Source organism: Lotus japonicus, chromosome 2 (assembly GCF_012489685.1).
Source record: "Lotus japonicus ecotype B-129 chromosome 2, LjGifu_v1.2".
NCBI classification, from domain to species: domain Eukaryota; kingdom Viridiplantae; phylum Streptophyta; class Magnoliopsida; order Fabales; family Fabaceae; genus Lotus; species Lotus japonicus.
Window position 1 is genome coordinate 88,168,369 of NC_080042.1, and position 27,971 is coordinate 88,196,339.

At 39.1% G+C, this 27,971-nt stretch overlaps 5 protein-coding genes across 5 annotated transcripts; 1 reads left to right on the plus strand and 4 right to left on the minus strand.

Moving 5' to 3' along the window:
- Positions 1–906: 906 nt before the first annotated feature.
- LOC130740670 (beta-galactosidase 3) lies at positions 907–7,035 on the plus strand. Its single transcript, XM_057593344.1, has 19 exons — positions 907–1,293; positions 1,388–1,483; positions 1,593–1,705; positions 1,854–1,920; positions 2,034–2,126; positions 2,292–2,435; positions 2,699–2,787; positions 2,869–2,974; positions 3,056–3,143; positions 3,339–3,457; positions 3,541–3,705; positions 3,879–4,063; positions 4,503–4,612; positions 4,695–4,804; positions 5,354–5,464; positions 5,554–5,667; positions 5,760–5,962; positions 6,050–6,386; positions 6,471–7,035. Exons 1-19 carry the CDS (start codon positions 1,120–1,122, stop codon positions 6,594–6,596), a joined length of 2,550 nt encoding a protein of 849 aa, XP_057449327.1. The 5' UTR covers positions 907–1,119; the 3' UTR covers positions 6,597–7,035.
- Positions 7,036–7,627: 592 nt separating this feature from the next.
- On the minus strand, positions 7,628–9,960 carry LOC130740675 (thioredoxin H1-like). Its single transcript, XM_057593349.1, has 3 exons — positions 9,787–9,960; positions 8,076–8,198; positions 7,628–7,994 (listed from the first exon to the last, which is right to left on the minus strand). Exons 1-3 carry the CDS (start codon positions 9,883–9,885, stop codon positions 7,851–7,853), a joined length of 366 nt encoding a protein of 121 aa, XP_057449332.1. The 5' UTR covers positions 9,886–9,960; the 3' UTR covers positions 7,628–7,850.
- A 1,151-nt stretch (positions 9,961–11,111) lies between these two features.
- LOC130740676 (protein RTE1-HOMOLOG) lies at positions 11,112–12,976 on the minus strand. Its single transcript, XM_057593350.1, has 3 exons — positions 12,917–12,976; positions 12,424–12,701; positions 11,112–11,710 (listed from the first exon to the last, which is right to left on the minus strand). The coding sequence occupies exons 2-3, from the start codon at positions 12,691–12,693 to the stop codon at positions 11,282–11,284; spliced, it is 699 nt and encodes a 232-aa protein (XP_057449333.1). The 5' UTR covers positions 12,694–12,701; positions 12,917–12,976; the 3' UTR covers positions 11,112–11,281.
- A 1,506-nt stretch (positions 12,977–14,482) lies between these two features.
- Positions 14,483–24,151, minus strand: LOC130740678 (MACPF domain-containing protein At4g24290-like). Its single transcript, XM_057593353.1, has 7 exons — positions 23,503–24,151; positions 23,151–23,386; positions 22,272–22,476; positions 21,772–21,955; positions 21,513–21,590; positions 16,029–16,117; positions 14,483–15,288 (listed from the first exon to the last, which is right to left on the minus strand). Exons 1-7 carry the CDS (start codon positions 23,752–23,754, stop codon positions 14,626–14,628), a joined length of 1,707 nt encoding a protein of 568 aa, XP_057449336.1. The 5' UTR covers positions 23,755–24,151; the 3' UTR covers positions 14,483–14,625.
- On the minus strand, positions 23,612–27,728 carry LOC130740677 (putative disease resistance protein At1g50180). Its single transcript, XM_057593351.1, has 3 exons — positions 24,790–27,728; positions 24,465–24,665; positions 23,612–23,744 (listed from the first exon to the last, which is right to left on the minus strand). Exons 1-2 carry the CDS (start codon positions 27,569–27,571, stop codon positions 24,661–24,663), a joined length of 2,787 nt encoding a protein of 928 aa, XP_057449334.1. The 5' UTR covers positions 27,572–27,728; the 3' UTR covers positions 23,612–23,744; positions 24,465–24,660.
- Positions 27,729–27,971: the final 243 nt, after the last annotated feature.

Consider the following 27,971-nt stretch of genomic DNA (forward strand, 5'->3'; position numbering starts at 1 on the left):
ATTTTATTTTACTGAAATAAAGGTTGAACTTTAATTCTTTATCTTCAATCAAGATATTCATTCATCCAAGCCTTCAAACAATAAAATAACAAGCTTTCTTCGGGGGAAATTCTTTTGATTGTGTTTTGTGTTTTGGTTAGAAAGTGATCTATTCTATTTTTCCATTTTATATTTTGTATTGTCAAATATTTCATAAGAAAATGGTCAGCAGTGGGAAATTTGTGACGATATATAGGAAATGGCCGTTCAGGCAGGGGTCTTGGCGGCTTAACGTTGATTCACATGGACACAGCTAGTTAAAGCCACAAAATTCTTGTCTCTCTCTTTCTTGTTCACATGATGAAACCATTATCACTAGTTGCCTGGGCCATGCCCATGCCATGGACCATTGTTGCTCATAAATACTAATTAAATATCACTTTCAATCACTCATTCACTAGCTCATTAAATCGAAACTTGACAACAACAACAACAGCAAAAACTCATTAACATCTCTTCATTAATTTCTATTTTTGCTCCTCCTATTATAAGAACTATTCAAAAATGGTTAAAATTGGCAAACTGATTGGATTACCATCAAATTCATAACCAAATCCATTACATAATTAAAAAAGTAAACTAATGGTATTCAGAAAAAAATCTGACGGTATGTATGAAGAAGTATTCATTAAGAGAAAATTATCCACTTAATTTAATTTTAGTATAATTAGTCTCATAACTGTCAGACGTGGATATAGCTGTGAACCAAGGCGTAACTAAGTAATCCATAAGAAATGTAACTAACTTTGGTGGCTGGGTTGTTAGGTCACGGGCATCATGCAGTGACACCTGTGGCTGTAGTGTGAAAACAAAAGACACTTGTTCTTATTAATTGGTCCACTCCACAAAGTTTATTACATTGGAAACAAAAGAGAAAAAGAAGAGTGTAGTGGTGACCCCAACAGGAAAAGGACCAGCTTACCTGTCACTATTTCACCCTCACCATTCTCATAGGATACCAAACTCACTCTCTGAGCTCAAAGCCCTGCTACTTTTTCTCTCTCTTCTCTCTTTCTTTCTCTCCATTCTTCATTGCCTCCATTGAGAGAGGAAGAAGAGAGACAATTTGCTTAGCAAAACATGGAAACTACCTCAGTTTCCAAGTTTCTGTTGCCATTTCTCTGCTTTGCATTGTTCAGCAGCATCTTGGTGGTTCACTCAGCTGTCACCTACGACAGTAAAGCTCTCCTCATCAATGGCCAAAGGAGAATCCTTATCTCCGGTTCCATACACTACCCCAGAAGTACCCCTGATGTAAGTTTCTTGCTTTTTCACAAAAATACAAACTTTTTACCTGCTAGCTTCATTCCCAGTTTTCTGATTTTTCTGTGAAATGGTGTCTTCTTAGATGTGGGAAGATCTGATTCAAAAGGCTAAAGATGGAGGTTTGGATGTGATTGAAACCTATGTCTTTTGGAATGTTCATGAGCCTTCACAGGGCAATGTACTTCAATTTTCTCTCAAACCCTTGATTTTGTTCAGCTCAATTTTGTTTTTTGTTGTTGTTGTTGTTGTTGTTAATCTCTCTGTGTTGTGCATGCAATTCAATGTAGTACAATTTTGAAGGAAGATATGACCTGGTGAGATTTGTGAAGACAATACAGAAAGCAGGACTGTATGCTCATCTTCGCATTGGACCTTATGTCTGTGCTGAATGGAATTTTGGGTACCTTCCCATTTCTAACATTCTTTTTTTTTTTAAATATTTTCTTCACTCATTTTCCTTAAATTAGATGTTTTATTTCTATAAATGGAGGTTTTGGTCTTTTGGGTTTATGTTCAATTTTCCAATGATTTTGTTTTATAATGTGCAGAGGATTTCCTGTTTGGCTGAAGTATGTTCCAGGCATCAGCTTTAGAACAGACAATGAACCTTTCAAGGTCTACATTTTATTTTTCTTTTCTCCAATTTTTTGTTAGATTAAAAGTAAATTACCAAGTTTCTTCTGTTTCTTTCAATTTAACTAGTTTCACTGATGAACTAAGTGTTGCAGAGGGCCATGCAAGGGTTCACTGAGAAGATTGTGGGAATGATGAAGAGTGAACATCTCTATGAATCCCAGGGTGGCCCTATCATACTCTCTCAGGTGCAACCTTCATTGTTAATTATAACTTGTTTTCTGTGTATCTGAAAGTAGCAAAGTAATCTAAAATTTTGAGGAGAGGCACAAGTAGTTGTGAACTTTTCATTCTAGATCTAGCTTAGTATATAAATATAATAATCATGAGACATGCACAATATGTTGTTTCAGATTGAGAATGAGTATGGGAAACAAAGTCAGTTACTTGGAGCTGTTGGCAAAAATTATGTGAACTGGGCTGCAAAAATGGCTGTGGAAATGGGGACTGGAGTTCCATGGGTAATGTGCAAGGAAGATGATGCACCAGATCCAGTGGTTAGCATTCTCCCTCTACCTCTTTAAAGTTGTCTAACATCACATGCTATCCTCAGCATTAACATATGCTAGGTTTTTCCATTGGTTGATCTATTATCACTTATTACTGTTGTTTTTTCTTTGTTATCTTTAAAAAAATTAAGAGATTAATGTTTAAGAATTTGGAGCCCTCAACCAGTTGTAATGTAGCCTATTTTTTATCCTTGCAGATTCAGCAATGTGGTTGATAAATTAATCTGTTTGTGTTTCCTGTTTTGTGACAGATAAACACATGCAATGGTTTTTATTGTGATAAATTTACTCCCAATAGGGCCTACAAGCCTAGAATTTGGACAGAGGCTTGGAGCGGCTGGTAATCATTTTTATTGTTATTCTCCTCAAAATTTGAAATTGAAGAAATGAATGGAGCTTAACTTTTCTGTCAAATATGAAGGTTTTCAGAATTTGGAGGTCCAATTTATAAAAGACCTGTTCAGGATTTGGCATTTGCAGTTGGCCTATTCATACAAAAAGGGGGGTCCTTTGTAAACTACTACATGGTTGGTTTTCTTAAAGCAACTTAACAATTGAAAATTTGATGATGATGAGACTTATTCTAGTAACTTTCCTTCCACATGTAGTATCATGGAGGAACCAATTTTGGCCGTACAGCCGGAGGCCCTTTTATCACTACCAGCTATGACTATGATGCTCCCCTGGATGAATATGGTGAGAACTGAACATTCTATTTTAACAATTTAAGTCCAAACATCACCACACTTCACTAGACTGAAAGTATCACACTATTTTTCAATGCTTACACAGTTACACTTATAGCTTTGGCTGTCACAACAGTATCCAGACTACATTACTAAAGGAGTAAGGACTTAACTGATTGCTTTTGTTTAAAAAAAATCATGGCAGGATTGATTAGGCAACCAAAGTATGGTCATCTAAAGGAGCTTCATAAGGCTATCAAGATGTGTGAACGGGCCTTAGTTTCAACTGATCCAGTTGTTACTTCATTAGGGAACTTCCAACAGGTTTAACTTACTCCCACATGTTTTTGGTTTTCACTTTGCTAAAGTTTCTTTACTGATCCTATTGAGTGTCAATCTTATACCAGGCTTATGTATACTCTACAAAATCTGGAGATTGTGCTGCTTTCCTCTCAAACTCTGACTCAAAATCTGCTGTTAGAGTGATGTTCAATAACATGCACTATAACTTACCTCCTTGGTCCATCAGCATCCTCCCTGATTGTAGAAATGTTGTTTTTAACACAGCAAAAGTATGTTACAAAATTCTGAAATTTGAAATCATCATTTTCTATTGATTCTGAAGGATCACAATTATGCTCCCTTCCTAGGACACAATTTATTCACCCTCAACATCGCCATTCAATGAGATTTAACAAATTAACATTTTTGTAAAATCACTGAATTCATGTTCTTTCTCTATTAGGTTGGAGTGCAAACATCTCAGATGGAAATGTTGCCAACAAATACTCAGATGTTCTCCTGGGAAAGTTTTAATGAAGATATTTCCTCTCTGGAAGACAGTTCTGCAGTTGCCATCACTGCAACTGGTCTATTGGAACAGATTAATGTGACACGGGATACAAGTGATTACCTTTGGTATATCACTAGGTAAGATTAATTTTCTAAGTTGCTTAGATTTGCTGCTCAAGTGATTTTGTTGATCTCTTATTGTTGAAAATTATTTACAGCTTTAGAGACCTAACTAGTTCAAGAAAGAAAAACAGTCTTTCTTTATTTGCACTCCACTTCACAGTGACCACCACTCCACCAGTATTTACTCCTCATGCTTTGCATTTCTCTATTATTTTTCAAACACACAATGACACAACAGATCACTTGCATGAATCATGAAATAAATGATGTTTCTAGATGCTAAATTAAGTACGAAAGTGATCTATGATGTACATGTCTTATATCAGTCTTCTTGGGGGGCAGCATAAATATCATGACTTTGACATTTTGACGGAATCTATGAGGTTACATCTAAATGAAAAGATTAAAAACCATTTTGGTTGTACTAATTTATTTCATATCAATTTGTCTACAGTGTTGATATAGGTTCATCCGAATCCTTTCTACGTGGAGGCGAACTCCCCACCCTCATTGTTCAGTCCACTGGCCATGCTGTGCATATTTTTATCAATGGTCAACTTTCTGGTATGTAGTTTGCTTGCTTCTTTAGTAGATCTCCTCTCCATCTGGTAAGCAAAAGAAAACTTTATATGTATGATTAAAACAGGTTCCGGCTATGGAACAAGGGAGGATAGGAGATTCAGGTATACTGGCCCAGTAAACCTTCGTGCAGGAACAAACACAATAGCTCTGCTCAGTGTGGCTGTTGGGCTCCCAGTAAGTATTGTTTCCCACCTTTATTTTTGTAATCCTCTAGCCATGAATGTTGAGTTTTTGTGAGTAATGATTATTGGATTACTGGGTCGCCTGGAGATGGAAAATCCAACTATTTTAGGGAAAAATTACAACGACCAAGTCTTGTACCACTTAGACGGGTCAGCTACATGTATTAATAGATATAGACTTAGGCTCTTAGAATTCGGATTAGGCCTAATCCTACCTAAAAGTTAGCTTAAGGGTAAGGATTGTTCTACACCTAATATAAACCTAATATAAGGACTTATTTATCCATATCTCTAGTCAACGTGAGACTTCACAACCAGGCTCTATTAAAAGCCAAATTTCAGTAAAATCATCTAGAGCAAGGCTGTTGTATTTTATGATTTCTGTTCAAGTTTTCTTAACATCTTCTTTAATTATTTTAAATTGAATGAGTTTTCATCATGTCCACTCATCCACTTTATCATTCTTGTCTCTGCCACATTTAATGGCATTTTTTCTTTTCTTTTAGTGACTAATAATTTCTTTCCTGTTGTGTTTTCAAAGAACATCGGTGGACATTTTGAGACTTGGAACACAGGAATCCTAGGTCCAATTGCACTCCATGGACTTGACAAGGGAAAGTTGGACTTGTCTTGGCAGAAATGGACTTATCAGGTTGCTTAGTCTTACTTTAGCTACTTAAGCCTTAAGTTGACTCCGTTGCAAAGAAATTTTTGTTTAAGGCGTACCTCTTCTTAAAATAGGTGGGTCTGAAAGGAGAGGCCATGAATCTTGCATCTCCAAATGGTATCTCTTCTGTAGAGTGGATGCAGTCAGCATTAGTTTTACAAAAAAATCAGCCACTGACATGGCACAAGGTAAAAATACACAGAAATGCGCAGCACATAAGGTTGACAGAAACCAATAATTAGTTCTCATACATCTTAAAATTGACTGGTGAACTCTGCAGACCTATTTCAATGCTCCTGAAGGAGACGAGCCTTTGGCATTGGACATGGAGGGTATGGGTAAAGGTCAAATATGGATTAATGGGGAGAGTATTGGAAGATACTGGACAACTACAGCTACTGGTAATTGCAATGGCTGCAGCTATGCCGGCTCATTTAGACCTCCAAACTGCCAACTTGGTTGTGGCCAACCAACCCAACGATGGTAAGTACTGTAATTTGTTGACATTGTAGGTGATGTATGGATCACTCAGGCTTTTTAATACCTTCTGTTTGGCACTAAATATTTCAGGTACCATGTACCTCGATCTTGGTTGAAGCCAAATCATAACCTTTTAGTTGTTTTCGAGGAACTCGGGGGAGACCCTTCAAGAATTTCACTTGTAAAGAGATCAGTGAGCAGTGTTTGTGCTGATGTGTCAGAATACCACCCTAATTTTAAGAATTGGCACATTGATAGCTATGGCAAGTCAGAAGAGTTCCACCCTCCAAAGGTTCACTTGCATTGTAGTCCTGGCCAGGCCATCTCTTCCATTAAATTTGCAAGCTTTGGAACTCCTCTTGGAACCTGTGGGAATTATGAGCAGGGAACATGTCATTCTCCCGCGTCCTATGCCATCTTAGAGAAGGTAATCTACCATACTCTTCATTTCACAGTCCAACACATCTACTTTATGAAATAGCTTATGTTTTTTGTCTTTTGATTTTCACAGAAGTGTATAGGAAAGCGAAGATGCATAGTAACTGTAACAAACAGTAACTTTGGCCACGATCCATGTCCGAATGTGTTGAAGCGGTTATCAGTTGAAGCTGTTTGCGCTCCAACTGCTGCCAATTAGAGGGGCTGATTGGTTGCTGAAGCAGCTTTTTGCGTCTAGTCTTCAGTGACTTCACAAGTAAAGGAATAGAAGAATAGTTTTTTCAGGTAGAAAGTAGCTCTGTTCTTATGTTAGTGCCAAAGGCACGTTGTTTTTAATTTTACATAGCGGTGTTGTGTTAACTAGCTTGCATAAATGAGTCAATATTGGATAGGCGAATCTGAAACCAAGGGTCTAAAATATGGATCCTTGTGTGTGTGCATTTGGAGTCATAGTTCCCAGCCCTTCCATGTTTTTTTCAACTGGATGTGGGCATTGGGAAGATAGGAAATTTCCTTGTTGTAATGTCTTTTCGTTTGTCTTTGTCTTACTTACTGGAGTAAATTAAACTCCAAGTCAGGTTCAAGTTGGGAACGGATCCTATTGCAACCATTATGTGATGTAGTTTATTTAAAGTTCATTCTTCTCTTTTAGTTTATTAATGACCATGCTATAGATGAAGTAATATATTCCACGAATCTCAGTTACTGCCCTTCCTCTCGGAGATGTTACTTTAACGTCACCACTCACTGGTTCACTCAATATTCATGTGTCAATTTATGCTTTACTTGTTTTGGCCCTTCCGGAATTCTTGCTTTTTCCTCTTTGAACTCCGGCGAACCTCCGTTCACTCCGGCCGTCGTCATTGCGCGGTGTTCTCCCCGCGTCATTCCGCCGCCCTCGGACGCGTCGCTGAGCGCAGTCGAATTCGACAAAGGGACATTGGTAACCGTTGCTACAAACACGGGCATATTTAACATGTGCAGCATTGACTTGGTATTTAACTTGGTATCGAACTGTACTTACAATCCAAAAAGTCCCAAGCATTTTAAGAAGCCAAAAATACATAGATGGCGAGAACTATTTATTTCTACTTAGATATATTAACATATTTGACAATCAATTATTTAACACATGAAGAGAGAGAAACAACAAAATTTTACGTCATTTCTACAAAATCAAATTTATCTAAAATTTAGTTTGCAATTCCTGCGTAATAGTTAGGAAACAGGTAAGTAAATGCAATTACGCATGCATGATATAATATAATCCACTATTGTTTAAGACAGAAGAAAGCCAGAGAGATTATTAGTCATCGCCTACTTAGAGTTGCATGGTGCAAATGTGCAGTGCAATAACAGGAATACATAAAAATATGTCCACCACTACATATTATAAAACTAAAGATGACAGCACACACTGCGTCTCTGGAGCTAAAAAGTACTAACAACAAGATTAAGCACTAGCTGTAGCCACATGTTTCTCTATTTTCTGCTGCAGCTCTTCCTTCTTTGCTCCCACCACTTTGTCCACAATCGATCCCTCTTTCACAAACATAAAAGTGGGCATAGCCTCCACAGCCCAATCTTGAGCAACAGACTGCAACCAACAAATTATTTGATTAGTCTCGAAATAACTTTTACTTGACAAGTAGTTTAAGCAAATTAGAAATTTGTTTACCTTCAATTCATCCACATCCACCTTCAGAAATATGACATTTGTATACTTCTTAGCCAGCTCACCCAGGTATGGCGCAATGAAACGGCATGGTCCACACCAAGAAGCAGTAAAATCCACAACAATCTGGCACAATTACAAAGGTAAACATATCTCAAATTTCTGATGCCAATGAAAAGGATTGCAGGAGGGATATGGAAGAGCACCTAACAATGCTATATATATTTCTTCAAGCAGATTAAATACGTAATTAAGTCAAAACCAATGGGTATTATACTGCAAGTATCGCTTTGATAAGCATTGAGTAATTATATTACCAGTTCCAGACTTCATAAGTTTAATAAGAGCTATTCAGATTGTTGCAGACAAATATCAAATCACATCTCTGTGATTACCAAACAGAGCTGTTGGAATATTAAAGATCATCCAAGTATGAATGCACTGAAAACAAAATTGGAACATTTAGTTTTAGTTACCATTATTTCCATGATACTATATATTAATGTAGTTAGAAAATTCGAGATCTAAGCATAATTTGATGAATTCCTCAACATTATATTTGCAGCTTGAACAAAATTAAGAAATGAAAAAACATAAAAATGTAAACAAATAAGTAAATAGTTGAAAGGTCTTATGAGCAGAGGTGCAAGTATAGACAGAGAAGAGCATACACTCAACATGTAGTTCTGTACTTAGAATCACTATACCTTCCCTGGCAAACAATCAGGACATACCAAAGTTATCAAATTCATTATGAAATACAGCACACAACAACTACCCTCACTAGTAGGCAGGTATTGCTGGCCTAGAGTGCACTTTGCAGTTTGTGCACCAGGTCTACAGCTCCCCCATGCATTACTTATCATTCGGTTTTAAGTCACTCATTATCTATCATCAAATGACACTGAAATAAAAAAGCTCGGTATTGAAGGATATTAGAAATGTATAATACAAGAGACAGATATGTGCATGTGCCTTAAGCCCTTAACAACTTTATTGATTGTTGATCACACCCTCTTCTCATTAAAGCTCTTCATTGATCAAAGACAAACACTATTTATGAATTATGAGCTTCTTGACTCTTAGTTTATACTCTTCAAATAAGCTTTTTGTTTCCTCTTCTTATATTGGTCAATAATGGGCATTCCCCACTCTCTTCTTAGTGTCTAGCAATTATTTCATCATCTAAGCAGTATGAAATCATTCCATTTCTAGGTCCTGGCGTCACTATTACCATAAACATGTTCTTTTGATTTATGCCTAGTCCAGCTAATCAGCTGAGATGAGGGAACAATATATCCACCTAATTTTTGGGAGGTCAAGATCACGGCAAATGCCAAGGCACCAACCGAATGCCCCTCCGTCAGTCACCAATTCCATGTAGGAGAACAAGATCCAAAAACCAAACTCAACCTACCCCAATTCCACCGCCTCAAGACCCAACACCAATACACTCATACACACCCTCTAAACCCTAAGAACGACAACGTTTTTACGAAACCAGAATCTCAGAATCAATTTTCAGAGCGATGGCCACATGAGAATGAATGACAATCAAGCCACCGAAATGCATTAATCATGTGAAACAATAACAAACCAAAACACAAAGGGATAGCCATTATCTATGATCATATCATGTTCAAACACACACATGCAAACCATAAATTGAGATCCATTTTTGAAGAGAAAAGAGAAGAAGAAAAAAAATTGGTACCAGTTTCTTGGATTCATTCCCCTTGTTGAGGTGGTCAGTCCATGCATCAACGCTGTGGACGCTGAAGACTTGTCCCTCTTCTGATGATGATCCTGCCATTTCCGAATTCCGAATTTCAAAATCAAAGAGAAGGGAATGTGTGATTTTCACGCTAGCCGTATGCTTCTGCTTCTGCTTCTGCACTGTCACTCCTTTAAATAGGCAAGACGAGTACGCACCTTCGGGAAAAGGCTTGTTTTCTCACCTTTTTACCAATTTGCCATCAACAAGAATCCCAAGCGGAGAATATTCCATTTCCATATATTAGGGTTTATTCACAAATTTTAAATAACAAATTATTTTAAATACCTAGGTAATAGTAATGGGTAGAAAGATAAGAATGAAATGGAACAAGAAATATGAGTTATGTTCAGTATTTATCATATTTTTAAGGTTGAATGAAACATACATCTTTTTGTTCATAGAAAAAATTCAAAGCAAATCAAGGTACATTGAGCTTTTAGACGTAGACAACGACTTCTTTCAGAAGCTTAAGGTACTCTCTACAATTGTCACCACCACCATCACCCCATTTGTGGCACTGCCGCCCAACACTCTTCATCCTTTGGTATGGAAGGTCTTGAGAGAGTGACTTTGACATTAGTGACAACATTGATAGTGATAAGTGGCAACAACAACGGATGGTGATGTTTTGTGGCGGTAAATGTGGGTGTTGGGTGGTGGCGAGAAGGGATGATGCAGGCACATGTATAAATATAAAATATAAATGTGTTTAGCACATATGATTTTGTTAAAAGTGGTGCTATACGTAATTTCCCATAATATTTTTGAAAAATTATTCATAGGCACCCATTATAGGCGTAGACAATCTTATTATGAAAAAAGAGAAAAATGTTAAATATAAAATATAATATGATATAATGTTATACTAGTACAGAAAATAGGAAAATAATGGTGATTTTATTCAGACAATAGAGTAGATCTCCCTATTCTAGAATAGAACAAGAAGATGATACCCAGAGAACAATTTGAGAGATTCTTCAACTCTCCTAACTCTCAGAGAAATAAAGGTAGAAGAACCCAATTACAACAGTGAGTCTTAGATTCGTGAGGTCATTTTGAATCATTGTTCTTACTTCTTAATACGGTTAATTGGCTGATTCTTTCACAGGAATCCTTAGGCTTTTGTACATTTGTTCTTTGTGTCAATGCTGTTAATTGGCGGCAAAGCATTTGTTCTTTGTACATCGCAAATCCTCTGGACTTTGCTTTTTCTTGCTCACAATAACTCAAAACAATAAAATACATCAAATTCAATTCAGTACTCAGTGAAATAGCAGCTCCCTTCCTATTTCCAAACATAAAACACATAATGTGAAGGGGCAAGTGGGCAATCAAAGCCATAGCCCATACGGTATATGGTTATGTTTCACTAACTTGAAATGTATTACAGTTTTATACAAAGTAGAAGGAATACCAGTAAGAGAAATAGATACTACAACTGAATCAGGCCTTTGAAACAGTAAGTGCCAAGAAGGAACCAACCAATAAGAACCGAAGCGAACAAGGCCCAAAATTTCAGGAATGTGAAGCCCCCCAATGTGACTCCAAGAAAAAATACAACCACAAATGGCAAGACAGTTCGTAGCATAGATGCTGTGCTGACCCAACGTCCATTGAATAAAATGAAAATGGCTAGGTTCACCACATTCCATCCGCGAGACAGGAATCCCATCCTGTTTAAATTGTTGGCAACAAATGAGTGGCAGTTGCACGTAAAGAGATTATAAGACCGGTGTTGGAATTCTTGAGTGCTCTTCCGTAACGCATCATCCCAGGTCTTCAATTCTCCTCCAGTTTCATCCGGCATGTAGGTGCAGAGTGCCTCATCTTTGCATGTAGACTGGCCTAGAGGGATGCAACACTGTCGGCAGTTATTTCAAACATCATTAGAGAAATAATAACAACTGAGGAGCAGAAAGCCAATTGGTTAACAAGTAGCACAAAAATAAGAAGTTTGAAATAAAGGTCTTCTTCATTCATAGCTTTCACAAGGTTCCAGCTAGTGAAAATCACAGCATGTTGCAAAAATCAAAGCACGAAGTTACAATTTGATGTTGTTTCACAAAGAGGCAAGAGTCTAATGGCATAATCTTGCTTTCTGTCTCTTGATTTGTTCCAATGATAAACAATGGTGTTTTCTCCAAGACTCCGGGATTAGACTCAGTAACTAGCACACAACATAGCTCACAGTATTAGTGTTAGAGTGAAGATGATTCATCCCTTTTATCTCTCATTGTAAAGGTGTCTTCACTCTAACACTACTAGTACTGCGAGCTATGTTGTTTGTTGGTCATTAACCCTAGAGTCTTGGAGAGAACAAATAGCACCATATATCTACTCCCCAAAAGCTACTAGAAGTAGCTTCTGTTAGAAGTCCCACATTGGCTAGAGATAAGGCCAATCAAGTGTTTATAAGGGTTGTGCAAACCTCAACTCTTGAGCTAGCTTTTGTGGTTGAGTATAGGCCTTCCAATTTCTAATAGCTTCTCTAAACTCAAATCTTCTCTAAACGTGAAAATCTACCGTCCATCCAAACATGCACTTAATCTGGTGAAAATCAATTCTTATATATACCTTTTCTTTGGTAATTTGCAAATAGCGAGTGGCGGCTCCGAAAGCAAAATTGTCAACACAGACAAAATTAGGCCCTGCAAAGTCCAATATGACACCATCCTCTCTGCAAATGCCAATGTGACCAATGAAAGGAATGAACCACGAGATCACAGGAAGCGGTGACCACACAACGGAGCACGGAAACCGAGCCCGTCTAGGATCAATCTGCATAGTTCGTGAAAAGCCTCCTTCCATCATCTCCACCTGCTCGGGATCCAACTCAGGTTCCATTGTTTATACTGCATCACAAGTAACTGAAGGTGTCATCAACATATACACATGACTCTTCTTCAACCTTAACGAAATCAGTTTCAGCAAGATCGTTTGAAATTGAAACACAGATTTGGATCTTGAAATCCACGATCGATCCCCAAATGGGATCGAAATCTAAATAATATGTGCAATTCAAGATGAAGCATAAACCCTAACATCGAGAGAGATTGGATGTACTAACCTGGAGAGCGAGAGATCCTGGGAATATTGGGTTGGGTGTCATAGTTAGTTACTATTTAACTATTTATTCACAAATAAATTATTACAACTAATTCATATCTCATTATTACTATTTTAAATTAATATATTTTATTATAACTCTTATTTTTTAAATGTTTTGTAATAAAACTTAGACATATTTAAACTACTAAATATAATATAATTTTTTTTTTGGTACATAGGAAAATTAAAAGCGACACTACAAGGCAGCTAAATCCTTCTAAAGAAGAGGTAAAACTTCGACAGGAGGAGAAACTAAATCAACAATGGGGCATTGCAACCTCGCTCCCATTCCAACAAGGTAATCCGCCGGAGCATTGGAACATAGCCAATCTTGATCTCCCAGTTTCTAGATAAAAGGAGATAAATATCCATCAGTAAGCTACCATAGCAATGGAAATCGACTCCTCTCTGTTCAATAGCACGAACACTTCAAGGCAATCCATCCCACAAATAATCTTATTCCAATTCTTGCGCCAAAGAAATCGCAGGCCCATCGCCAACGTTTGCAGCTCCGCATAGACGACGTCACCAACCGGAACTCCTGATTTGTGTTTGAATCCAACCTTGCATTGTCGAGGAGAAAAAACTTGGCCATCTTTGTGCATCAAAGTACAACTAGACTTCTTTCGCGTGAGGACAATCTCGAAGAGCATGGAGACTATCTTCTAGGTCACTGGAGCATCGACCACAGTTAGGAGAAGGGGCTAAGTGACAACGAAATCGGTGAGCAAATATAACTTTTGAAACTGAGTAAAAATTTGTTAAAAGTATAATAACTATATTTTAGTTTATTTCTTAAGTTTAACAAAATAGTTATATAATTTATACTTTCGTAATAAATGAAAAGCTAAAAAAAGCAGAAAAAGAGCTACAAGAACAACTCTTGACACAAATACGGAATTATGTGATATTGAATAAATGATGTGGATAAAATTCTAAGTTAACGTAATCGTTTGCATAATGGCATTTTCACATCAAATTTGCCAATAAAACTTATACATGGGTCTCACAAGAAATTTGTTCAATCTTCTTCACTTTCCTTTGCAATTCAAACAGAAGAAAAACATGGGGTTTTCACTTAAAATCCATGTTATCTTTCTCTATCCTCTTAAAATCAGTCCAACCAAACACAACATTAGTGCTTTTTATCTTTGAAGTTGATTAGAAAAACCTCTAAAAGTCTAATCTATAAATATTGTACTTTTGAATTAATAATAATAAATGTAGTTGTAAGCAAATGTCATCCAAATATTTACAATAATCCTACTTGTGACTTACTTTTCATCCCTCCAAAATATTATTAAATTCAGTTCATTCATTGACTTAGTTGAGATCAAGTGAGTGAGTAACTTGAACCGGATCCACATCCAAAATTTCAAAAAATCACAAGTTGGTACCTATTTTACAAGACACTTACTTTTCATCCCTCCAAAATATTATTGAATTCAGTTCATTCATTGACTTAGTCGAGGTCATGTGAGTGAGGAATTTGAACCGGATCAACATCCCAAGTTTCAAAAAATCATAACACAAAGTACCTGATACTTATTCAACAAGACAATTATACAATGTATGGATGATAATTAGATCCAAACACACTTGATACATTGTAAAAATTATTCTTAATAGGTAGAGGTTCAAAAGGAGGTTTAAAGTTTAAACTGAGCATTAAAGCACTGCAGTTTCACATTGCACAACAAAGTTCAATAGTGAATACTTGACAGATAGATATATCTTCCCATTCTGGACAGAAAACCTTGCTCCTGACACAACCCAATATCCTGGAGTATGTTCTGGTCCTCTGATAATTTCTGCTGTGTCCACAAACCTTAGAAGAGAAGGTGTCTGCACCCGTGAAGGGGGGCCAGTAGGATATGCAGCAGAGCCAATGGTAACTTCACCGCCCTTTGGAGTATACTTCTTTTCTTTTTCGTGAACACTAGATGCAAATATGATGTTTCTCAACTGGCCAAGATTAGAGGATTGATCCCACTCAGGTAGCCTCTGAAGGGTGCCACCAATAACTTTGGAGAAGCGCAGCCTTAAAAGGAGACAATTGTTTTCAACTTGTAACTGAGCTCCTGTCACGATGGAAACACTATCATCTGACTCAACAGGAGCAGTACAAACATGTGAAAAGCAATTCCATTTAACTTTCTTATGCGAGGTGCAGCTATGTGAGTCACAAGACAAATAAGCATTTGCATTGTCAGACAATGGTAAGGACATGGGTCGAGAAGCCAGATGCTGCAGGCAAATGGCCAACCGGTTACTTCTTGTTCCTTCTAATAGTAATCTCAAACCAGTTACTGGTCTGTTACCTACATCCACCTGCCATCAAGAAAAGTATCAAATGCTTATTGGTGAGAGGTCCACCACATTGACCAGAGAGACATGACCAAATAAGAGCAAATAAAAGGTAGAGCAATCATCACCCCTAAGCTAATTTTTGGTATTGAGTTAGACCTAACCCGAACCTAAGATGGTGTCAGAGCCAAATATATTCTAGATCTGTTTATTGGATACTACTCATATATGGGTCACCAGCCGATGCCTTGTGCGAATTTCACACTCCAGATGTCCATGTCCAACACTGGCCGTGAGGGAGTGTTAAGCTTTTATATTGACAGAGATATGGCTAAAAGTAGAACAATCATCATCCTAAGCTAGCTTTTGCGGTAGAGTTAGACCTAACATAAATTCTAAGATGCTATCAGAGTATATCTTTAGATCTATTTATTGGACCACCCATAAAATTAATTCTTTTATGAAGTACAAAAGCTGAGGTTCTCCTTAAGACAGTTACCATTGTTGCTTGTAAGTAGCATGTTAGTATTTCTATTTCTACTATATCAATATGGAGATAAAATGTGTTTCAAAAAAATATGGAGGGTAAAATGTAAAACTGATGTTAAGGTGCAATGACATAAAGATACTTCAGGTATGCAGAGAAACTATATTTATGACAAAAAGAAAGAAAAGGGGAAGTAAGGTACATCTCTTCACCATCTTCATAGGCTGACACAGTTTACTACAAAATGCACAGTAAAAATGCAAGATGGAAAACTCACTGGAATTGTGTTTATGTAAAGCTTAGGACCCAAGATACTAAATCGTAACCAGATGTTCATTTGATGCTTCCGACGAGAACCTAAACTTGTCTCATGTTAGGTACCAGAAAACAGAGTAGGAAAATAGAGACTGAGTATACTAGATTAGCACTGAATCCTCTGGTATGAACCCAGAAGCAGTGTTTGCAGTAATACAAAGGAAAGCAAATGAAGAAGAAAATGAACAAGAGCAAATTCGAGAGTGCTCTATCTCTCCCAAGTCCTAGCCAATTTCTGCCTACTTCTCTCTCTCTCTATACTAACATATATATCCTTAGCTAATAGTACTGGTCCCCTCCTTATCATTGAGAATCTGCCACCTCACCAGGTGGTGGTTATTTTGGGATCCTAAGCTTCTAGAATGTTGGCCTCCAGCTGTGGCTTGGGCCTCCTAGCATAGACGTTGCCAAACCTGGGCCTGGAGCTTGGGTTTGCAACATCTCTCCCCCCTTGAAGATTCAGCTTGTCCTCAAGCTGATGATTAGGGAACTGGTCCAGCAACTTACTGAAATCCTCCCATGAGTCTTCAAATGTTGGTAGGTCCTTCCACCTGATTAGCACTTCTAAGTCCCCATCCCTGTTTTCCCTGGTGTCCATAATAGCTTCTGGTTCGACCTTGAGTTCCCATTCTTCAGTAAGAGCTGCTGGTAATGGTTGGCTTTGAACTCCTGCATTCACAGCCTTCTTGAGCAGGGAAATATGGAAGACAGGATGCACTTGGCTTCCTTCTGGCAACTGCAGTTTATAGGCAGCTGGGTTGATCTTTGCTATAATTGGATAAGGTCCATAATACCTAGGACTCAACTTCTGATTGCTTCTCTTAGCCAAACTCTTGAGCTTATAGGGTTGAATCTTCAGATAAACCAGATCCCCCACTTCATATTGAACATCCCTTCTGTGCTTGTTAGCCTGCTGTCTCATTCTATTCTGTGCCTTCTCTAGATTACTCTTGAGCTCCTCTAGAATTAGATTCCTCTCAGCAGTCAATTTCTCCACTTCATCTACTGATGTTAAAGAATCATTTCCCTTAAAAATCACAGGTGGTTCTCTCCCATAAAGAGCCTTGAAAGGAGTGGTTTTGATGGCTGAATGGTAATTTGTATTGTACCAGAATTCTGCCCAACTCAGCCATTTGGGCCATTGCTTTGGTTTGGACCCTGTTACACACCTTAGATATGTCTCAACACATCGATTAACCACCTCAGTTTGTCCATCTGTCTGAGGGTGGTATGCAGAGCTGAATTTCAATTTTGTGCCAGCTAGTTTGAACATCTCTGACCAGAATGTGCTGAGAAATACTCTGTCTCTATCAGACACAATGGAGGTGGGAAAACCATGTAGTCTTACCACTTCTTTGATGAATACTTCAGCAATCTCCTTGGCATTGTATGGGTGAGATAAAGCAATGAAGTGTGCATACTTAGTAAACCTGTCTACTACCACTAGTATGGTATCTTTTCCCATGGCTTTAGGGAGACCTCCAATGAAATCCATGGATATATCAGTCCAACCTTGAGAGGGTATAGGGAGTGGTTGAAGAAATCCTGCTGGATTTAGTGCCTCATATTTGTTCCTCTGACACACCTCACACTTTTGTACATAATTTTGAATGTCTAGCTTCATGCCTTCCCAGTAGAATAAAGCTGATATTCTCTTGTAGGTTCTGAAAATTCCAGCATGGCCTCCTATGGCTGTATCATGAAATTCCTTCAGAACAGTGAGAATTTTGGTAGAGCCCTTAGGGAGAACTATTCTGTCTTTGTATAGCAATCTTCCCCTCTTCAGTTGATAACCAACAGCAGAATTCCCTTGAGTGGCTAACTCCTGCAGAACCTTTCTATATCTTTCATCCTCTAATATCTCAGCTTCCAAATCTGCCCATTCAGCACACTGGACTGAGGATATGGCAGAGAATTGCAACTTCCTGGATAAAGCATCAGCTGCTTTGTTTTCAATCCCAGGCTTGTACTTAATTTCAAAATCATAGCCCATCAACTTGCTCATCCACTTTTGTTGTTCTTCCCCCATTATTCTCTGATCTGCTAGAAATCTCAAGCTTCTCTGATCAGTGTGTATGACAAACTTGCTCCCTAGGAGATAATGTCTCCATTTTTGCACAGCAAGAACCACTGCCATCAATTCTCTTTCATAAACAGATTTGGCTTGAGCCCTATCAGATAAAGTTTTGCTCATATAGGCAACTGGTCTTCCTTCCTGCATAAGGACAGCTCCAAGTCCCTTCCCAGAAGCATCTGTTTCCAGAATGAAAGGTTTGTCAAAATTGGGTGGAACAAGAACTGGAACAGTAGTCATCACTTCCTTCAACTTCACAAAAGCTTGGGTGGCTCCTTCAGTCCACTGGAAGCTATTCTTCTTGAGCAATTGATTTAGAGGTTGTGCTAGTTTGCTGTAATTTTTCACAAATCTTCTGTAGTACCCTGTGAGTCCTAAGAACCCTCTTAATCCTTTCACCTCCTTAGGAATAGGCCAATCTAGCATATCTTTAATCTTGCTAGGATCAGCCGCAACTCCTGCTTGTGATATGACATGTCCTAAATAAATTATCTCAGGTTGACCAAAAGAACATTTCTTCTGGTTTGCAACCAGATTGTTTTCCTTCAACACTTGTAAGACAATCCTTAAGTGGTCCTTGTGCAGCTCTTCATTCTTACTATAAATGAGGATATCATCAAAAAAAACAAGTACAAACTTCCTCAAGTAAGGTCTCAACACTTGGTTCATGAGTGCTTGAAATGTAGATGGTGCATTTGTCAATCCAAAAGGGAGGACCAAGTACTCATAATGCCCTTCATGGGTTCTAAAAGCTGTCTTAGGGATGTCTTCTTCTTTCATCCTAATCTGGTGGTACCCTGATTTTAAATCCAGCTTTGAGAAAACCACAGCAGCCCCAATTTCATCCAAGAGTTCATCAATAATTGGTATAGGGAATTTGTCAGGAATAGTGGCCTTGTTAAGGGCTCTATAATCTACACAAAATCTCCATCCCCCATCTTTCTTTTTTACAAGAATAGCTGGGCTGCTGAAAGGACTAGTACTATGCCTAATTATTCCAGAATTCAGCATTTCTTTCACCAACTTCTCAATTTCATTCTTTTGATAGAAAGGGTACCTGTAAGGTCTGATGTTGGGAATGGAAGCTCCCTCTTGTAATTGAATAGCATGGTCAGTGGTCCTTCTTGGTGGTAGTCCCTTAGGCTCTTGGAACACTTCTGGATATTCTTCCAGAATTTTCCTCATTCCCTCTGGCACTTCAGCTTCTGTCTTTTCTTCTTCCTTCTGATACTCATAAGATAAGTAGTACCCCTCTGCTTCCTGCTGTTCAGTGATCTTAATTGATTTCCAATTAGCAGTCACCCTGCACACTGAGGGTTCCCCTTGCAGAACCATCTTCTGCCCTTGAGAAACCCATTGTATGATGAGTTCCTGGAAATTTGCTTCAATATTTCCCAGACTAGCAAGCCAGTCCATTCCCAGAACCACTTCTGTACCTCCCAATCCTAGTATAAAGAAGTGCTGCATAATGGGAATTCCTTGGACTTCTAGTTTCAAGTTCTTGCATACCCCAGAGTTCCTCTCCTTTGCCCCATTCCCCACTTCTACAACATATTCAGAGGTTGCAATGACTGGAATTTCTAGTTCAACTACAAGGTCTTGGGAGATGAAATTGCTGGTTGCTCCACAATCTATTAAAATCAGAACTTCCCTATTTCCTATCTTCCCTTTCACTTTGAAGGATCGGTTGGAGGTTAACCCTTCCTTGCTGTTCAATGACAACTGGAGAACCTTCCCTTCCAGCACAAATTCCCCATCCTCAGCTTCCTCAAAAATCTCCTCTTCTTCCTCATCCTCCTCTACTTCCATCAGAATGAGTTGGTAGTTTTTCATGGAGCAAATGTGTTCTTTCCCCCATTTGTCTCCACACTTAAAGCATAATCCCTTCCTGCTTCTCTCTTGGAGTTCAGTTTGGGTCAACCTCTGCCCTCCATTCCACTTCTTTTCTGGTTGTTTTCCTTCTGTGTCCTGATTACCAGTGCCTCCTTTGTTCTGGAGACTTTTCCCTTCATTGTCTTGATTTCCTGTACCCCCTTTGCTCTGGAAATTCACATAAGAGTTTGCAATTCTTCCCTTGCTGTCCCCTGTACTGGAATAATACCTTCCCCCAACACCCCCTTTTTCCTTCCATCCCCTTTTGTCTTCCTCCTTAGGTTTGCCTCCTCTCATAGCTGTGTTTTTCTCTTCGAGCAACAACGCTCGATCCATTAATTCTGCTAGATCATCAGCAGGGTACAGCTTCATTTCAGCTTTGATTTCTTCTTGCAACCCGTTTAAGAATACTCCTTTCAGCACCTCTCTGTCAGCGTTCCTCATGGGCGCTGCTAGTAACTCAAAATTCTCCCTGTACTCCATAACGCTTCCTTTCTGTTTCACACTCAACAGAGGACCAAACGGGTTCTGGAGAAGTGCGGGTTGGAAACGGCGAAACAGAGCTTGTTTGAAAGGTTCCCAAGCTCGCTCTAATGTCTGCTCTTCCCACCACTGAAACCACCCAAGAGCACGATCCTCCATGGCGATCATCACCATCTCGATCTTCTCCGCTTCCTCGACCCGGCTGAGTCGGAAAAACCGCTCAACCTTGGTGACCCACCCGTAAGCGTCGTTTCCATTGAACATCGGGATGTCCACTCGTCTTCCTGTGACGGCGCGCAAATGGCTCCGGTGGTGATAGTGCTCGTGGTGTTCTCTGCTGCGCGAGGCTGTTCGCGACCCGGTACGCGACCCGGTTCGTGACCCGTCATAAGTTCTCGCTGTTGAGACTGAGTTGTGCTCGCGTGAGCTCCTCCGATGCCGCGGGGTATTAGAACGCCCCCTGGTTCGCCGTCGGTCGCGACTCAGGAAGAGTCGCCGGAGTTCTTCAAACTGTTCGTGAGCCACCTCTTTCATCTCAGTAAGGGAACGCTCCAGATCATCCACTCTTGATTCCATCGCACCGCGGGTCAGCACCATACAGCTCCCTTTTTGGATCGGGAGCTCTGATACCAATGTTAGGTACCAGAAAACAGAGTAGGAAAATAGAGACTGAGTATACTAGATTAGCACTGAATCCTCTGGTATGAACCCAGAAGCAGTGTTTGCAGTAATACAAAGGAAAGCAAATGAAGAAGAAAATGAACAAGAGCAAATTCGAGAGTGCTCTATCTCTCCCAAGTCCTAGCCAATTTCTGCCTACTTCTCTCTCTCTCTATACTAACATATATATCCTTAGCTAATAGTACTGGTCCCCTCCTTATCATTGAGAATCTGCCACCTCACCAGGTGGTGGTTATTTTGGGATCCTAAGCTTCTAGAATGTTGGCCTCCAGCTGTGGCTTGGGCCTCCTAGCATAGACGTTGCCAAACCTGGGCCTGGAGCTTGGGTTTGCAACATCTCACTAAGTACAGGGGCCCATTGTCTTGGTAGTTGAAACTCCAAAAAGTGTTGGAGGGCTTCAATTGGAGGTTTGTCTGTTTCAGCAGTAACAAGTTTATATGTAGGTTCAGCTAATTATTCAGTTTCAGAGAAAGATTATTGCACCATTTTTCTTTAAATTAATCTGCTACAGCTAGAAAATCATTTTCTTAAATTCAGGTAGAATCAAAAGCACACATATTTTTTGTTGTCAAATAAAGTAAAATAATTGCTTACAACGGCTATAGAGATTTAAAGCATGGTTCACAAATCCGCCTCCTTTGATATTTTTAAATAGGTGCCCCAGAGGGAGAAGAAGCACTGATATGACGTCAGGTTCTGAGTCGATAGTGTCCAGCCATTCACTATGATTCATCTTTTGACTGCTTCCACCCCTCCTACTATGTATCACAAAATGATTCTGCAAACTCAAATGAGATAATGTATGGGTGATCAATGCAATCAGAGAATTTTAAAAGCTTTTCTGTTACACAGAGACACAAATACAGTACATATATTGACAGAGCATAACAGAATATGCATATTCAGATTTATATATTTTGTGGAGGAATGGAAGGGGAAGGATTTTCAACACGTCATGCCTTAGAATCAAACCAGTATATCAATTTCATCCAGCACACCTTTCAATTAGAAACTTTTATAATAATTATTTTCGACTTCCAACGAAACATGAAGAAAGAAAATAATAGTAAGTCAATAAAGGTGTGCATGGATACCTCTTTCTTGTTACTTAAGTCTTCAGAAGCCAGGCAATGATTATCGATACAATCCTTGAACTCCATGCTAGCTGTATCATTCATGAATTTTTTAATACTAGTTGGGTCGAGATATGATGCATGTTCTTCTTGTCTGACGTATAACACATCCTTTCCTCCCATGCTCACCCCGACTATGACATGAGTTCCAAAACGTTTTATAAACCTTGCATGAATAAGTAGACACTATTTTATCATTGTAAAATTACAAATATAGATTATTAATCTATTCACTAAACGAAATCGCATCACAATGCAATTTGCATCGTAGATATATAAGTTCTTACCTTTTTAGTGAGGGGTGGCGTTTTATGTATAGCTGGTGATGACCAAACTGTAGTGATAGAACCATGCTTGTTACGATTGTTATGTAGGTGATATCTTTGTTTATCTGGTGATAACCGAGATATTAGGAGATATCTTTAAGGTTGTTAGGGGTTGTCCGTATCTCTTATCATGTAGAAGTTTGAATGTTCAAATCACATTATTGACCTTCATAAAGTGTGAGCTATATGGGCCGCGTGGTGGGCCGAATAGACCGTTCTATAACACTACTTACTACAATTGGAACCCCCACCCTCTAATGAAAATGGTTTGTAGTCATCCATATAGTGCAGAAACTTAATAGACACCATGAGTAAGAAAAGAAAGAAAAGAGAAGAAAGAAATAGTGAATGTGATATATGATAGTATGTGATAAGAAGAGAGAGAGATGTAGATAAAAATGTAGTGCCTATGATGTGTATACACTATTTAGGTGTCTAAGTATTATTGAAAAATCTATCACATCTATTGCATTTCATTATGTCAGTGTTAAAATAGCCAGTTCCAGGGCCTGACCTTGCAATGGCCTCAGGGTCCCATGATGATGGCACTGCTTCTTTGACATGATCAAGGAGTTCCCAATGATACCTTTCTAATTCAATGGCATAGCATTTGACGAACCAGCCATCATAAGCAAAAGACATGGAGGCCAAATCTTGTAGATATCGAATAGGCAACCCAAATGAAGCACAAAAATGACCCGATGCAATTTTGCCCCCCAGGCCCATTTCCTGGTTGAAGTGCTCCAACATCTGAAAGACAACAAGATTTAACACTTGTCTAAGAACACTCGGTGCATGTTTGGAACCAAACACAAACAGAAGTGTTAATCAAAGTGTTTGACTGTGGTAATATGTTGAAGAAATACCTGCACTGAGGTGAGAACGTCTGATTGGATTCTAATGGATTCCCCTCTGACACATTTGATGGAGTTTGGTACATTTGGAATTGATACTCCTCCAGGAATCTCAAGATCATGACACTGTTCTTCATTGACGAAGATCAAACGCGATTCCCACTTGCAACTATCAAAGTTGATGTCTTGTGTTATGTCAAAACCCAACCCAATTGAGTTTATTGCTTTCTGAGCTGCTTGCAAACGCGAAACTCCTGGTTGCATTACTCAATTTGAAGGTTACCACAGAAGAGACAAGACAGATGTTAAGAGGGATGAGAAAACTATGAATGGACCATGTTTGTCAACACAAGCAAACGCTTAATTTTGAAGAACATTCTTCGAAGTTTTCATAGATCTTTTAACCGAAATTGGGGAGGCAATAATTGACATCAATGATTTGTATACGTATAGGAAGGAAGTAGCAAGGAAAAAACACAGAACACGTAGTGACAGAGGGAGGGGTTGACTTGACTTGGGTGGATCAGGTTTTTTAAGATCTATTCACATATGATAAAGGTTTTAAAATTATCATTGTGCATGTTTTTATATTGAATATTAAAACAAGTTCAGAATTCGGACAAAAATATTTATAAAGTTAATAAGTTATAGTCCTAAAGTTAAAATGAAATTTATGTAATTAAATAAATGAACTTTTTCTCTAAATTGTAATTTTTTAAAGAAAATTAGATAAGGCTGAAGTGTTTAGAGATAAAAAATATTAAGGTCTCTTAAATTATGGTTATTACTTATTACTCTATTCATCCTCTTTGTTATTAATATTGAGTGTAAAATTAGCAAAACAAAATAAAATAATTAAGAGACAAGTTCACTTAAGAAGAGCTTTTTTTTCCAGCAACTGGAGATATCTGTTTGCAAGCAAAAAATGCCTTATTTAATGTCAAAGCAATTCAATCTCAGAGAAAACTACCTACTGTTTCGTGCATAGAAAAAATGGAAGGACTGATCAGTGCTTGACTTCACCAAAGCAGTATCTTATATGTACATGTCAAGTGTCAACAATAAGTCAATAACTGAAGATGTTACGTCAACAATGGAGTGCCAAGAACTTGAAAATGCTTCCATTCCTTATATGAAAGTTTGTGTCACTCATCAACATTAAGCCGTCAGTTAATCTGCAATAAGATATGCAATAACCAAAGTAAGTTTCCTAAATTCTTTGCCTCCACAAACAATGTATGTTCACACACTCTTTTTCATGTCCAATTTTGTATCAGATTGGTGAATATATGTGCTTACCAATTGCCAATATGTCTGTTGTGGATTCAATTGCTAGAGTATTTCTGAACTTAGGCAAATCTGTAGTTCGAATTCTATGTTCAAAATCTACCGGCATTCCTGTAATTTTTAGCTTCTTCAGAGAAGTGATATCCTTGAGTCCTTCTGGAATCTTTTTAAGCCTCTCACAGCGATCAATAACCATGTATTCGAGACTTCGCATTGCCTTTTCCTGCACTGTCCACTCCTCCAGTTCTTTCAAAAGAACAAGCCGCAAAACACGCAGTTGTGAAAACCCTTCGGCATTGAAGCTCAATTCCGGCCAATTGTATGCCCCTTCACCCAAAGTGAGCATTTTAAGATTTGGCAATCTCTCAAGTTTGGCAATAGACTCCTTTTGCAGGTGGGAATTGTGTAGAGTTAGTTTTAAAAGGTTTCGTGGGAAGTCACGTGGATCTGGTAGCTTCTTGATCTTCCCATTCAAAGAGAGCTTCTGAAGATGAGTGCACTGAGACAGCTGCATAAAGATTGGAAATTCATCCTCTTCAGATTGAAGGGACAGTGAAAGTGAACGAAGGTCGCACAATCTCTGTGCAGTAGAAAGAACAGAATTCACCATATTTCCTGATAATCCATATATCCCTAGCTTTCTAAGACTGCTCATATTTGCTAAACCACCATCTTCAATCCAGTTTCCAGCCTCGATGTATGGCAGGCTTTGTAGATTGGTTAATGTATCCAAACGTAGATGCCCACTATCTGGAGAATCAAATGGAGTATAAAGGAGCAAATGTCTCAAGCTCACCATCTTCCAGATTACATTCGGTATTTTCTTAAGAAAACAACAATACCTCAAATCAAGTGTCTGCAGGTTTTGCAAGTTTCCAATGGAAGGTGGAAGTTCTTCTTCTAGATTAGTCTTCCTCAATCCTAGATACCTTAGTTGAATCAGGTCCCCTATTGTGCTTGGCAGGCTAACTACCCGAACACCATCTAATTCTAACACCCTGAGCAGTTTAAATTTCCCAAAGATTAAATCCAATTTCTTTTCTTGCCGAAAATTCAAGGGAAGCCAGATTTTGCTCACTACATCTGCATTATATTCTCTATTAAAGAACAGCAGGGAACGTGAATGATCAGCAATGTGTTTTAAGAAGTCATACCGGTCATGGCAGGAATGTATGGAATGTCGTCGGGATCTAGTTAGCTGAGATGTTGATGAGCCTGAGCCTGAGCCTGAGCCTGCCATGTCACCTAGAAATATCTTGAGAAAATATTCCTCTTTTCCTTTAGAGACAGAAAGCTCTCGAAGAAGATCATGGATGCGAATTGTTTTAACTCTTCCCAGTGAGGTCACTGTTCCTACTTGAATCATGCACCTGCCAATCAACTCGTTCAAGTATTTCTGAGCAACCCCTTCTGCAGTTTCTCCACCTTCTTGTGGTAAAAGACCTTCCGCAACCCAGAGCCTGATCAATTTTTTTGTATGAATGTTCATCCCCACAGGGAAAAGAGCCAAATAGAGAAAGCATGATTTCAAGGGAGGAGGCAGATCACTATAGCTCAAGGCCAAAATTCTTCTTATCTTCTCCTCTTCATCTGGTAAGTGCCTGCTGATGTTTTGCAGCACCCCTCCCCATTCCCCACTTGACTTGAGTTTCCTAGACAATAAACCACCAACCACCACCACAGCCAGAGGCAGACCCCCACATTTGACCACAATTTCCCTTGCAAGATTCTCCAGCTCTAGTGGGATGCTATTTGCTCCACCATGGAATGCTTTGTTGCACAACAACATGAAACCCTCATCCCTTGTCAATGCCCTCAACTGATGAGGATCACTTCTAGCATCAGCATGTAAAGCAACCTCCCAGTTCCTAGTTGTGAGCATTATCCTACTCCCCACCTTCCTTCTAGGAAAAGCAGATTTAAGACCATCCCAAACCTCCATCCCCCAAATGTCATCAAGCACCACCAAATACCTTTTCTCCGCCAACACATTGCGCAACTTGTTCACCAACTCCTCCTCCGGCAACCTATCCAGTACTTCATCCCTACCGCCAAGAGCATCCACATCCCTTAAAATCCCTTGCAGAACATCCCTTCTCCTGTACTCTTTCGAAACATACACCCACGCTTTACACTCGAAATGGTTCGCGATTCCGGTATGATTGTAAAGCCTCTTGGCCAATGTAGTCTTCCCCAAACCACCCATCCCAACTATAGAAACCACATGCCGCGTTGACTCCAATGCAATCAACTGGTTAAGAACCAAATCAAAATCATCTTCAAGCTCAATCACACACTCTTCTTCAGAGTAAGGTGAAGGTTGCCTCCAATGCCTCAACCTTTCACTACTACTGATTCCGCTTCCGCTTCCGCCTCCGCTTCCGCCTCCGCGGCTGTCACCGCTCATTACAACGCCGTAATTCTCGCGCCTGTCGGAAATCTCCTTGATTTTGCTAAGGATCTTGTCGATTCTTCGTCCAACCTTGTAGAGATGCAAGGGTTTCAACACTCTGTTCGTGTTGGTTTGCATTGTGGCTCTGTACATGAAGGTTTCGATGACTTGCTCGGTTTCGAAAGCGAGTTCTCTGATTTCGGAAACCCACATGCGAACGCGCTCGTTGCCTTCTTGTTTGGCCTCTGCGTCCCGCAGAAAGCACTGCATCCACCCCAGTTCGTTCTTCAGACTCTCCACTTGCGATCTCACTCCGGCCAACGGTGAAACTGCTGCGGTTGCTTGCTCCAGTAGCAGTTGCGACAGTTTGGTCACCACCGTTGACACCGCAACCTCTGCCATGTCTGTTACTGCGGCAATTCTCTGCTTCCCTCTTCCTTGGCGCTTTCACAACCCCTCTTACAAGAAAAATTTTCAACACAGTTCTCAAATCTTTATTTTGGTCAACGATTCTCAAACCTTTATTATAGCATTGCTTAGTTGGGTTGCAAGTACTATGACCCTAAAAAGAAAGGGAGAAACTTATATGCAGTTTTATTTGTGCTGTTTTTGCTGTTCACCAATTAAAAGATGACATGTGTATTAATGAATCCACCTCATCATAATTAAGTGTTATTTGGTTCACACCGTTAAACCCTTTTATTTTCTTGGTTATCGCCGTCTTCTCTTTCCTGGCTCCATATTTGCATCTTTCGCCAAAAGGGCTATTCACTGTAGACAATTGACCAAGCTGTCACCTAGG